We start from the raw sequence: 14,141 nt of genomic DNA, 5'->3' as shown, positions 1-14,141 counted from the left end.
AAACAATGCTCATCAAAGCTTTGCTATATTGCATAGACATGTATTGTGGAACTCAAGAACTAAACAATGCTCATTAACGGATAAGTGAAATTGCATAGGCTTCTATTATGAAACTCGAGAATTAAATAATGCTCATCAAATTATTAGCTTAAATTGCATAGACTTCTATTGTGGAACTCAAGAATTAAACAACGCTCATCAAAGCATTGCTCAATTGCATAGACTTTTATTGTGGAACACAAAAATTAAACAATGCTCATAAAATCTTTGCAAAATTGCATAGACATGTATTGTGGAACTCAAGAACTAAACAATGCGCATTAAAGGTTTGCTAAAATTGCATAGACTTCTATTATGGAACTCAAGAATTAAACAATGCTGCTAACTTTTTCGCTTTCTCTCTCTACTTTCTCTCTCTTCCCTTGATTCTTTCTGACGGTGGTGCGATCTAGTTTCGATTCATCGGTGCTGCTTTTCCGACGTAATTCATTTAATTTGGTGAAGCAATTTCTCTTCTATTTCCATTGTCTTAATGGGAGCATCATCCAAATCGGATCGATTGAAGGAAGTGAAGGTTAAACCTCCGGATAAAAGTGCTGCAGTTCGTTATTCAAAAACTGAAATGGAGGTAAATGATCTTGTTCCTCCTGGGGTTATTGAACAATCATCTGCCACGATCTATAAAGCTCGTCGCAAACCAAGTGTGACTGGAGCTGTTGTATCTGGGATTAGCAAAGCTGGATGGAAAATGGAGGGGAAATCTTTCAGGATTAAGAACAGAGCTAGGAAGAAGGTGGATAAATTAGCTCCGATGGATACTGAAGAATTCTTCAATGAAGATGGTTCAGAAGAGGAAACGGGAGAAGAATCGGAATCTGTCTCAGTTTTGGAGTTGGAGTCTAACATTTCTATACCTGGATCTGATGGAAAGGAGAAAGAATTGAAGAAAGGATTGTCTGATGATTCTAAAAAGGTAAAATCTCATGTTATTTCTATCCCAACTGGTAATACTGCTAATTTGATGAAAAATTGGGATGGGTTGATGATGAGTAATGAAATCTTGAGTCCAATATCTGAATTGAAGAATGTTACTAGTGAAATGGTTAATGTGAACCCTACCATTTCAGTGATGGATGTTAAAATTCAGAATAACTCTAATAGGGAAGATAATGAAGTTGTGAAGATTATAACTGATGGGGAGAAAAGGGCTAATATCAATGAAGATTTCATTCCAGGAGTGGGATTTCAGTTTCTGAATGATTTGAAGGAAGAAGGACAGGTGGGAAAGGGAGTTGATAATGGGATAATTCAGAATATGGTTATGGAAGATTTGAAAATGGATAAGACGGAGAATAAATTGGGAGAAGATAATGAAAAAGAGAGTTCAGAAGATGAAGAAGGGGGAGTTGACTCAAGTGAGGAGGAAACTAGTGATGATGAGGAAATAATGATGGAAGAGGAGGATATTAATAATATTAGTAATGATAATAATGGGAATTTGGCTGCAGGCACTGTTATTAATAGTATTAATACTCTTCCTTCTATTTTGGGCGCAGCTAAAATTGGAAATTCGATGGAGAAAGATGTGCAGGGGAATTTAAAAAACTCTTATGCTGGTGTGTTAAAAGGAAATAGGCATAAGGGTAAGATTGATGTTAGATATATTCCAGGGGAAAAAGGTGAAGAAGATGGTCCAATTATTATCCCAATTGAAAATCTTAAAAATGCGAGTATTCCTTATGTGAATACTTTATATGGATATATGATTGATAAAAAATTGGCTTTTCCAGTGATTCAAAAGGAGGTCAGAAGGCTATGGAAGAATGTAGGTCTTGAAGAGGTTTTCATGAATAATAAAGGGTTCTTCTTTTTTAAATTCAGTGATGAACAAGGGATGTTATCTATTCTTGAAGGAAGTCCATGGCTAATGTTCAATAATATGCCTTTATTTCTACAAAGATGGAGACCAGGTTTGACTTTAACTAAAAATAGACATGATAAGATTCCGGTTTGGGTCAAGATTTATGACTTACCCTTGGAGGTTTGGAGTGGGGATAATCTGTGCATTATTGCTAGTAAATTAGGAATTCCTCTTGCGTTTGATTCTTTTACTGAGGAGATGTGTTTGGAACATAAAGGGAGAAATGCTTATGCTAGGATCCTTATCGAAATGTCAGCTAATAAAGAATGGAAGAGAAACATTGATATCTCAACGTGGGATTTTGTTACTAATTCTGCTGTTATTCAAAACTTTGATGTGGAATATGCTTGGATGCCAACTAGATGCAGTCATTGTAAAGTGTTTGGACACATTGATAAGGTTTGTATGGCTAGTATGATGGGTGCTAAATCTTTGCAAAATGGTGGCAGTGGGATTAGCAAGGAAGATAAAGGGAAAAATGTGATTGATGATGAAGGATTTACAGAATTTACGAATAAGAAAAATAAAAATATTAAAGATGGAGAAGGTACAAGCAATTCTATGTGGAAAGTTGCTAATATAGGTAATCAGAAAAATAATGGGAGGAGTAATTACTCAAGAGTGGGGAATAAGTTTAGGGGACAATATGGGAACAAAAGTGGAAATGGTTGGGGACAAAATGGGAATTGGAATAACAAAGGAGTGGGGCATTGGAATTTGGAGAAGAATAAAAAATTTGAGAAGGTGAGTTATGGTCAAAATAACATTAATGATCAGGTAAAGGATGGAGACAAAAGACAGGTGTATATAAAGAAGAATGTCAATGATTTGGCGGAGATTAAGAAGAGTGATAAGGAAAATGATAGCAGCAATAAAAATAGCTTTGAAGTTTTGGGATTGATTGATGAGGAAGCTATAATTGGAATGGAAGAGGATGATAAAAAAGATAAAATTGGTGTTCAATTTGATGATCTGAATTGCACTCTATCTGCTACTGATGACAAAAGATTGAAACACAATGAGATTCATAATATGGGCATTAGCAATGAGGATCTTGTGATGGTTAATGCTGAAAAGAAGATGGATAGCAAGAGGAATAATGATAGCAGTAGTATTAGTGGATTATCTCAGGCATTTGAGGTGGTAAATGCCAAAAATCATGTTATTAGTCAATGATGTCGATTGGTGTATGGAATGTTAGGGGGTTAAACAAAGTTGTTAAGCAAAAAGAGGTTATGGATGTTATAAGGGATAATAAGCTGGGAATGTATGCTGTTGTTGAATCACATGTTAAAATTTCAAATTTAAAGAATGTGTGTAGTAAATCGTTTGGAAACTGGGATTGGGTTTCTAATAACAAACATTGTGATGTTGGTACTAGAATAATTGTTGGATGGGATCCAAAATTATTTGATGTTATGGTTTTATCTCAATCAAAACAGGTGATTCATTGCTTTGTTAAATTTTCGGGCTCTAATTATAGCATGTTTTTTTCCTTCATCTATGCTGCTTCCGGTTATATTGAAAGAAGGGCTTTATGGGAAGATTTGAAAAAATTCAGCTTATCTGTGAAAAAGGAAGCTTGGTGTATTTTGGGTGATTTTAATGTTGTGTTAAAAGATTCTGATTATTCAGAAGGATGCTCGAGATGTCTGAAAGGAGTTGATGATTTTCGTGAATGTATCAATTTTATTGAAGTTGAAGACTTGAATAGCACTGGGTTTCAATTCACGTGGAACAAATCGCCTTCTGGGAATAAAGGTATCTTAAAGAAGCTGGATAGGATTATGGTCAACACGAAATTCATTTCTGATTACCCTTCAGCTTATGCTGCTTTTAAACCATACAGAACTTCTGATCATTGTCCTGCTATTCTTTTCTTTCCTAATGATAAATTGAGATGGAAATCTTCCTTTAGATTTGCTAATTTCATTGCGGATAAAGAAGAATTTCTGCCTATGGTGAAGGAGATCTGGTCCTCAAATATTGAAGGTTTTTTTATGTTCAAAGTTACTCAGAAACTGAAAATGTTGAAGAGTAAGTGTAAACAGCTGTGTAGTAAATTCAGAGGGTCGGGAAGGAAAATTAAGGATCTAAGGGAACAATTGGGAAATATTCAGTTGAAAATTGATCAGGAGCCGTTTAATGCTTCATATCGTGAGGAGCATGCTAATATTCTTTTTGATTACAATGTTGCTTGTAATGATGAAGAAAAGTTGCTTTCTCAAAGATCTAAGATCAAATGGCTTTCAGATGGGGATAATAACACTAAATTTTTTTCACAGTTGTTTGAAAAGTAGGATTAACAGGAATCGAATTTTGATGGTGCTTGATGAAGATGGAAGATGGATCAGGGGTAAGGCTATGAAGGAGAAATTTATTAATCATTTTAAGAACTTCTTGGGATATGAAGTTGCCACTGATTTGTCTATACTTAATAATGAGTTTTTTATTAATAAGTTGGATAAAAAAGTGGCAATGAATATGATAAGAGTGGTTACAGATGAAGAAGTTAAAATAGCTATGTTTGATATTGCTGACAATCATGCTCCTGGTCCTGATGGGGTTTCCTCTAAGTTTTTCAAGAGTGCTTGGAGTATTGTTGGGACAGATATTTGTAAAGCTGTAAGGGAATTTTTCTGGACAGGAAAATTATTGAAGGGTATTAATGCTACTAGGATTGTGCTGATTCCTAAAGTGGAAGAACCGAGGAAAGTTACTGATTTTCGGCCTATTGCCTGCTGCAACAGTTTGTATAAATGCATCAGTAAAATTATAGTTAACAGAATAAGGGACAGCTTAAATGATATAGTTAGCCATAACCAATCTGCTTTTATTCAAGGAAGATCAATTCTTGACAATATTCTCCTTGCTCAAGAATTGATGGTGGGATACAAAAATAAAAAAGGAGTGCCTAAATGTACCTTAAAGATTGATATACAAAAGGCCTATGATACTGTTGACTGGAAATTTCTTAATAGAATCCTTCTTGGATTTGGATTTCATCCTGTTATGGTTAATTGGATTATGGCATGCACTTCTTCTCCTTGGTTTATGCTGAATTTTAATGGTGAAGACCATGGATATTTTGAAGGAAAGAGGGGGTTAAGGCAAGGAGATCCTTTATCTCCATACTTATTCACGTTGGTTATGGAGGTTTTTAATCTAATCCTGGTGAAGAAAATTGAAGAAAGCCAAAGTTTCAAATTTCATTGCAAATGTGAATCTCAGAGAATTACACACTTATGTTTTGCTGATGATTTGTTGGTGTTCTCTTTTGGTAATGGTAATTCTGCTAGAGTAATAAAAGCTGCCCTTGACGATTTTAATTCTGTTTCTGGTTTGAAAGCTAGCATGGAAAAAAGCCAAATTTTTTTTAGCTGTGTGAAGCCAAACATGAGAAGAATTATTTTGGGAATTTTACCTTTTGACATTGGTAGAATTCCTTTCAAATATCTTGGGATTCCCATGTGTGTGAATATGCTTTTCAAAAGAGATTGTTTTGCTCTTGTTGATAAGATTAGATTGAGAGTGTGTAATTGGAAAAACAAGATGCTTTCTTTTGCTGGAAGATTACAGCTCATTAATTCTGTCCTGACTTCTATTCATGTGTATTGGGCTTCAATTTTCAAAATTCCTATAGCTACTATTAGGGAGATTGAAATGATTTGTAGGAATTTTCTGTGGGCTAATGGGGAAGTGGTTAGAGGAAAAGCCAAAGTTAGATGGAGAGATGTTTGTAAGCCAAAAATAAATGGGGGGCTGGGAATTAAGGATTTAAGATTTTGGAATGATGCTTTACTAATTAAACACATTTGGAATCTGATTAGTAACAAGAATTCTCTGTGGGTTCAGTGGGTGAGAGAAAACTACATTGGTGATGGAAATTTCTGGGAGATTTGGCAGAAGAAAAGTATGAATTGGACTTGGAAAAGATTTTTGGAATTGAGGAAAACTGTTAGACATCATATTGTCTCATGTGTTGGTGATGGTAGAAATACTTCTTTATGGCATGATTGGTGGCACCCAATTGGCATATTAAGTACAATTATTTCAAGGAGGGATTGGTTTAGAAATGGATTTAGTGAAAAATCTTTAGTCAGTGATGTTTTGAATAATGATACTTATAGATGGCCTGTTGATTGGGTAATTAAATTTCCTGGTCTGAAAGATGCTCCCATGTTTTGTAATAATGGTAATCAAAAGGATATTACTGTTTGGAGGGATATGAATGGTGTGAATAAAAAATTTTCTTGCAAACAAGTTTGGAAAGATATCAATAATTTTGGGAGTAAAGTCAGCTGGGTTAGCTGTGTTTGGTACAGTAACTGTATTCCCAGGAATGCATTTATTTTATGGCTTGCTGTTCTGAATCGTCTGAAAACTCAAGATCGAGTTAAATGCTGGGAGAAATCAGGTTCTCTTCTATGTCCTTTCTGTTTAAAAATTCCTGATTCTCATGAACATCTTTTCTTTCAATGTGAATTCTCGCATAGTATTTGGAAACATTGTTGTTCTAAGGCTGGAATTGACATCTCTTATTCTAATTGGAATGATCTTGTTCTTAAATTGTCTTCAGTCTTAAATTCGAGATCTATTGAAAATTTGATCAAAAAATGGATTTTTGCTAGCTGTGTTGCTCACATTTGGAAAGAAAGAAATTCGAGAATTTTTAGCAAATTGAGAAAATCGAATGAAGGAGTTATTTTGTGTATAGAGAATGAAATTCAATTGAAGTTATTAGGGTTGAGGAAGATGAATGTTATGGTCAGCAGGGAGACTTTACAGACCTGGGGTATTTGTGGAAAAAATTGATTACTTTAATGAATTCTTTTGTTAGGATTAATTGTTGTGATTCTGTTTGTTATGAGGATTGGAAGGATTTGAAGCTGATGAGTTGTTTGACTGTCTTTTTGGGAGATTTGTTTTGGGGGTATTTTCGGAATGATGGGTTTAATAGAATTGACGGTTATCAAGGAATTGACGGATTAATTCACTGGTTTAAGAGCTTGCTCTTAAATTTTGTGATATGTACCTTTGGGATTTTGTATTTGGATATGATCCTTATGGAGATTATTCAAAGGGAAAATCCTAGACATGTGATTGATGCCATGTCTAGTCTGAAACTGGTTCTAAAATTATGGTGGCTTTGGTGCTCCATCTGTTTCTTGTTTCTTGTCTACAGGAAAATTTTATTGCTGATGATTGTCATGCTTGATGAAGTTGGGATTGCTTACAGCAGGAGGTACAAATTGAGGAGTCATGTTGCGATGATAAAGGATATTGGATGGAACAACATAGGGAGGATACAAGAGCTGATAGCAAGAAGAAGATGCTATTTTGATCTCGTAAAGTGTATACAGTGGGATTTCTTTAATGTGTCTTATGTTTTGTGGTTCATTATTTTTGAATTTAGTATGTTTGGGATTGGATCTTTATGGATTTGGTTTTTAAGTCTTCACTATTGGACTGTGGGTTTTTTTAAGGGCCTTAACCCTTGCTTTGATTATAATGTTGCTAAGTGGTATAATTTTTGCAAGGGGATGAAGTTACCTTTTTTCCCACATTCAATAAGTCCTTGGTGTAGACTTATGAATTTTAGGGTTTTTTGGGGTATTTGGAGGATTATTGAGGGGGTTAAAAAATGGTTAGGAAGTTGGTTATGGATAGGTTGGATTGAGTAGTGTTTTTGGATTGTTCTTTATTTTTGTATTTGTATTCTTTTATTCTTTTTAATAAAGTTTGCTGAGCTTTGGCTCTTTTCAAAAAAAAAAAAAAAAAAAAAAAAAGAATTAAACAATGCTCATTAATTTGTTAGCTTAAATTTCATAGACTTCTATTGTGGAACTCAAGAATTAAACAATGCTCATCAAAGCTTTTCTTAAATTGCATAGAATTCGATTGTGGAATTCAATAATTAAACAATGCTCATCAAATATTTGCTAAATTGCATAGACTTTTATTGTGGTACACAAGAATTAAACAATGCTCATCAAAGCTTTGCTAAATTGCATTGACTACTTGTATTGTCGAACACAAGAATGAAACAATGTGTGACAGCCCGAAATTTATTTCGTCACTGTATCCCGTTTCCGTTAATAAAATTTATTTTTATTAAAATTTTCTGTTAACTTTTGGATTAAGTTAATTAAATTGGGACTTTTATTTTGATTTCATAAGTGTCGGAACACATTAGAAACACGTTAAAACACCCTCAATATTCATTTGGAAAAGTTTTAGTTACAACTTAGTCGGGTTACGACAATTTAATCGGGTAAAATTGTAAACCCCCATTTAACGTCGGTATTGGGTGGATTGCCAGTTGGCCACAAACTCAACCCTTATATAAAGGATGAGTGACTTCATTTGCGCTTTTTCCCACCTCCTCATAACTTTCTCTCTCTACTCTCTCTCTCTAAAACTCGAGTTTTCATCCAAAAACGCCTTTTCAAGCTCCAAAATCGTAAGTAATCTATCCTAGCTTGTTGTTTAACTTGTTAATCATGCAAATCTAAGTTGAAATCACCCAAAACTCTCAAAATCATGTGTTTACGGTTTGGGAACACCTCCCAAAACTGTAAACTCCCTTAAAGGGGTTTTGAAGCCCCAAAACCCTTCCAAATCCTTTCTAGTGTTTAGCAAAGACTTAAGGACTTGCATGTACGATCTTAGAACACCAAAATCATGTCATTTGGGTAGAAAACATGAGTTTGCAGTCCAAGAACATTCTCGGACCGTAAACACACCTTCATGGACCATAAACACCTTTTAAGGTGTTAAATTGCCTCTTAAACACCTCCAGAAGCTTCCATGAGTGCCTAGAACCTTGTATTCATTCATGTGATGCACCAAACCATGCCTAAATGAGAAACACTTGAGTTTACGGTTTAGGAAGGTCTCCTAAAACTGTAAACACCTCCAAAGGGTGTTTAAGTGCCCTTAACACCTTGAATGGCTTATATTTGGGTCTAGAACTTTGTATGCTTAACCTACAACCACCAAAACGCATGAAGAATGAACCAAACATGAGTTTACGACCGTAAACTCATGTGTTTATGGTAGCAAACTCACCCAGGGTCCTTCAAGAACCGTAAACTTCTTTTCCAAGGTCAATTCAAGTCCCAATCACTTCCTAAGCCTTTGATTCAACCTTAGAACCTTCCCTTGTGCATTGTAAGACCTTTAAACATCCAAGAACACACCACCCATGAGTTTACGACCATAATCTCATGGGGATATGGTCTTTGGACCGTAAACACCCTAAGGGTCTACTCTTGAAGAGTAAACTCCTTATCTTGACCCTACACACCCTTAGATGCAACCCGGATCATTCCTAACACTTGAGATAAAGTGTTTTCGCACCTCGTAGTGTATTTTCTTACTTAATTAGTAGTTCAAAGTCTAATTAGATACAATTATGTATCTCCTTATGTTACATAGGAACGCCGCGCGTGTTAAAGCCTTAAACTGATACTTAACATCCTACCCGGCACATTTCTCGTCCGGTGAGTTCATACCCCTACACCATTTTCCGTGTTTTTCATGTTTTCAGGGGGAGAATACAAGTAAAAGTACAAGGAAACTTGTACTAAAAACTTATTATTTCGTATGAAATGTTACATGTTTAGTATGCTTTTTACATTGAAATCCGTATTAACCAATTGTTTATTTTGCAGAGCTAGTTTTCAAACTAATTGTGAAACTTATTATAAAATGTTATGTTTTATATTTCACGAAGGATTTCATGCCATTCATAAAACTGGATTTTTTTGTATTATTACTTGTAAATTCGTTATTCTTAAGATTGGAGACACGTCCTCTGAAACACTCCACAGAGATACGCGAGTGGAGGACCGCCCCTGTAACCAGAATCTCTTAGAAGGAGAGCGTGACTTGAGTGCATAGATCTATACGGGGCTGACTACCCCGCACCTTGCTGCTAGCTACAGTGGGACCAACAGGTCTACGGGTGACAAAAGTCATAAAGGATATTGGCCCTGTTACGCGCCATATCTAGTTTATCGTATGGTTATGAAACTCACAACTTAGATAATGGAGATTTACTCTTAAGTAAAAATGAACCTAGTGAACTAACCTCAAAGTAATAACTGTTTGATTACTAGAGGGTATCAGTAATACCCTTAGGTATTAGTTCAAAACCTACTTATTAGTTTTATATACGTGTTAAAACTAATGTACTTTCCAAGGATAACTAAACTTTCAAGGAAACTTTACTAAACATTGCAAGTATGGTAGATACTTGTACTTTTCATTCCGGATCGATAACCAATCACCTACATTTAAGGAAAATAAGGGTTTTTCCTGGGATAATGTAACTTGACTTGTCATAAACAGACTGTTTAACAAATGGATAACCACACTTTTTTTATAAGAAAATATGGGATTTTCTTGGGAAACAACTTTTTGAAAACTTAAAGGAACTTTTTCTTTCACAGAAACAAACCACGTATGAACTCACCAGCTTTATGCTGATATTTCTAAAACTACTTGTATTCTCAGGTTCACGTTAGACAGGTAACCCGCTTTCTTTTGGAGAAGATGGAGCGTATAGAAGTCTCGTCTTTACTTTTGATATATGTATTACCTTGCTTTTAAACAAATGTAATTATTTCTATGTAATGTAATGGTTGTGTTTACTATGCTTACTATATACATTGGTTGTGATACTTTACATGACGTCCTCCGCCCCAGAACATTTCCGCCATCGATTTCGGGCTGTGACAGATTGGTATCAGAGCCCTTGTTTATAGTGAACTAAGTATACCGAACCTTACATGGTATATAACTATAAACACTAAGGGGCCAAAGTGCTCTGAACTAAAAGTATACTTTAAAAATATAAGTATTTTTAAAAAGTATACAAGAATATCTAAACGCCAGAAACCGTAACCACGAGTAGAACAAAACATAAGTAATTGGGTGTTGTGCATTGTGGTCAAACCTGGGCAGTTATGTAGTCTAGGGTCAATATAGCCTGATCAACTATATTCATTCGAGACACGGTCAACATGTGCTTGGGAGTGACTGTGGTGTGCAGCATACCTAAAACTTACCTAATATCCAAACAACGAGTCATCGTCGCAGCGATACATAAAATACTATAGGAGTATTTTAGCCAAACCCGAATACGTTGTAGAAATTCATTCCGAGTGTTGCTACTCATTCTTTCCTTAGCGATAGTTTACCTGCTTTGATAACTCTATCCTGCTTATCGCTTAGTAGAACACCAAATCTGTCATAATGAGATATCTCTTGTTCCATATCTCTTGATTCAATTCAGAGGACTTACCATCCTCTCTTTCCTGATCATTTTAGATCAAGATGCCTCCAAAGAAAAGACCCAACTGAAAGAACAACAATCCTCCTCCATCACCTCCCTCCCCATTTGATCCCGCCATGTTCCAAGTAGCAGTTACTGCTGCTGTGGCTGCTGCTATGTCGCAAATGAACCCCGGTGGTTTAGGCAGGCTAGGAGGTGGTACTCAGCCTCAAAACCAGGAAGGTAGTCAGGGACACCGGAAGGAGTGTTCCTACAAAGACTTTATGAACGTGAAACCCACACCCTTCAATGGCACTGGAGGTTTCATTGCCCTAACTCGATGGTTCGAGAAAATCGAATCTATTTTCGAAATCTGTTCCTGTTCGGAAGCCGATAAGGTGAAGTTCGCCGCCTGCACTTTCACCGATAAAGCCTTGACTTGGTGGAACGGCCGAGTCAAATGCTTAACCCTACCTGTAGCCAATGTTATGGGTTGGGAGAGCATGAAGGAGCCTCTGCTTGCAGAGTACTGCCCCCGGGGCGAAATGCAGAAGCTGGAACATGAACTCTGGAACCTAAAGATGAAGGGTTCCGATATCGCCGCTTACACTTCCAGATTTGATGATTTGGCGCTTCTATGTCCGGGAATGGTTACCCCAAAAAGTAAAAAGATTGAAAGATTCATCTGGGGATTGACCCAAGCAACCAAGGGTAATGTTTTGGCTGCAATGCCAAACACTTTCGACAACGCTTAATGCCTAGCGCAAACCCTGATCGACCATGGGGATGATCTAGATGAAGTGGCCACCGCTCCTGAACCGGCAAAAAGGAGTGGTGAGAAAAGAAAATTTTAGAAGCAGAAAAAGGGTCAATCTTCCCAAGAGCCCTCAAAGAAGCAGCAAACCGTGGCAGTCCACGTTGCTACTACTCCTGCTGCTATTTCTGTTGTCGCTTCTACAGCTCAAACACCTACCAGTAGGTGTGCTGGTACCCTTCCTCGATGTGACAAGTGTAACTTCCACCATAACCCCGGTCCTTTTCGTGAACTGTCTTGCTCCAAGAGATAGTCCGAGAATTGTTAAAGATGGAAAGACTCATGCGAGTCTACATCCAAGAGATAGTCCGACTACACGGTGTACCTGTGTCCATTATCTCCAATTGAGATAGCAGGTTCACCTCAAGGTTTTGGCAGTCCCTTCAGAAAGCTCTTGGAACTAAGTTGGATATGAGTACAGCTTATCATCCTCAGACAAACGGATAGAGTTAGAGAACTATCCAAACCTTAGAAGACATGTTGAGAGCATGTGTCATCAATTTCGGAAAGTCGTAGGACACTCATCTACCCTTGATCGAGTTCTCGTATAACAACAGCTACCATACCAGCATCAAGGTTGCCCCGTTCAAAGCCCTCTACGGTCACAAGTGCAGATCCCCTCTGTGTTGGGCCGAAGTAGGGGACACGCAGCTAGCTAAGAGTCGAGTGCCCGACAGTGCTCTTACTGGTCCTGAAATCATCCGCGAAACCACCGAGAATATCATCCAAATCCGAGAACGAATGAAAGCTTCACGAGACACACAGAAGAGTTACGCCGATAAACGACAGAAACCTCTGGAGTTCCAGGTTGGAGATCGTGTCCTGTTATGTGACAACCCGTAATTTATTCCGTCACTGTAACCCGTTCCCATTATTAAAACCGTTTGTATTTCCAATTTTTCTGTTAACTGTTGGGTTAAGTTAATTAAATTGAGACCTTCATTATAATCTCGTGAGTGTCCAAACCCATTTGAAACACGTTAAAACATCCCAATTTTTTATTAGATTTTTTTTTAATTTCAACCGCGTCGGGTTACGACAACTAAATCGGGTACGATTATAAACCTCGTTTAACGTCAGTATCGGGTAGATTTCCACCGGGTCTCAAACTCAAACCATATATAAAGTTGAGAGGACCTCATTTGAAGCTTTTTCACTCTCTCTCACTACTCTCTCTCTCTACAAATCCAAACCTTGATCCAAAATCACCTCATTCAAGCTCCAATTTGGTAAGTAAATCCTTCCTAGCTTATAGTTTAGCATGTGTAGCTTTCAAATTCGTGTTTGAATCATTCAAAAGGACCAAGAACATGTGTTTACGGTCCATGAACAATCCCAAACCATAAACACCCTTAAATGGGGTTTTAGAGCCCCAAAACCCTTCCAACCCACTTCCGGAGCTTAGTTATGACTTAGGGGCTTACATGAATGGACTTGGAACACCAAAATCTTAACATTTGGGGAGTAAACATGAGTTTACAGCCCAATAACATGCTTGGACCGTAAACACCCCTTTTAAGGTGTTAAAATCCCCCTTAAACACCTCCTAAGCCTTGGAGCAATGTCTAGAATCAACCACCATTGTGTTAGGGACCTTAAACATGAAAGAAACCACCTCCTTAGGAGATTACAACCGTAAACTCCCCAAGGAATGGTTCCTGGGCCGTAAACTCCTCTATAGTGGTCAAATGGCGCCCTAACTTCCTTCCATGGCTTGTACTTTGGACTAGAACCACTTTTGCTTAATATCCTTTTGCATTAGGATATTCACGGCGTGGAAACTCGTCGAACAGTACAACCATGCACACCCGTTGGTGCTCCTTTTCCCTACTGTACCTAACAGCTTTGGGTGTGGAATGGTAAGTCCCGAAACATTCGTAACAGATCCTATGTAATAGTATTTATCAAACGTATTAATGTAGATGTCTTCATGTAAGCGTATCTCTATAAACGTATCTCTGTAAGCGTATCTATGTAAATGTATTCATGTAAGCGTATCTATGTAAATGTACTCATGTGAGCGTATCTATGTACACGTATCCATGTAAGCATATATATATAAACGTATTCATGTAACATATAATGTATTAGTATAGACTCATGAATGAACTGACTCTTGTGTGATT

At 36.9% G+C, this 14,141-nt stretch overlaps 1 protein-coding gene across 1 annotated transcript; it reads left to right on the top strand.

The window, feature by feature from the left end:
• Positions 1–3,096: 3,096 nt before the first annotated feature.
• LOC128132903 (uncharacterized) lies at positions 3,097–4,221 on the top strand. Its single transcript, XM_052769909.1, has one exon. The coding sequence runs from the start codon at positions 3,097–3,099 to the stop codon at positions 4,219–4,221; it is 1,125 nt and encodes a 374-aa protein (XP_052625869.1).
• The last annotated feature ends 9,920 nt before the right edge of the window (positions 4,222–14,141 follow it).

The sequence above is a fragment of the Lactuca sativa genome, chromosome 3 (genome assembly GCF_002870075.4).
Source record: "Lactuca sativa cultivar Salinas chromosome 3, Lsat_Salinas_v11, whole genome shotgun sequence".
Taxonomy (NCBI): domain Eukaryota; kingdom Viridiplantae; phylum Streptophyta; class Magnoliopsida; order Asterales; family Asteraceae; genus Lactuca; species Lactuca sativa.
Note: the sequence above shows the minus strand (reverse complement) of the source record. Positions and strands in the feature narration are given on the sequence as shown.

Bases quoted from the DNA above. Each gene is read 5' to 3' on its own strand.
- LOC128132903 (XM_052769909.1), top strand. From the start codon at position 3,097: ATGTCGATTGGTGTATGGAATGTTAGGGGGTTAAACAAAGTTGTTAAG.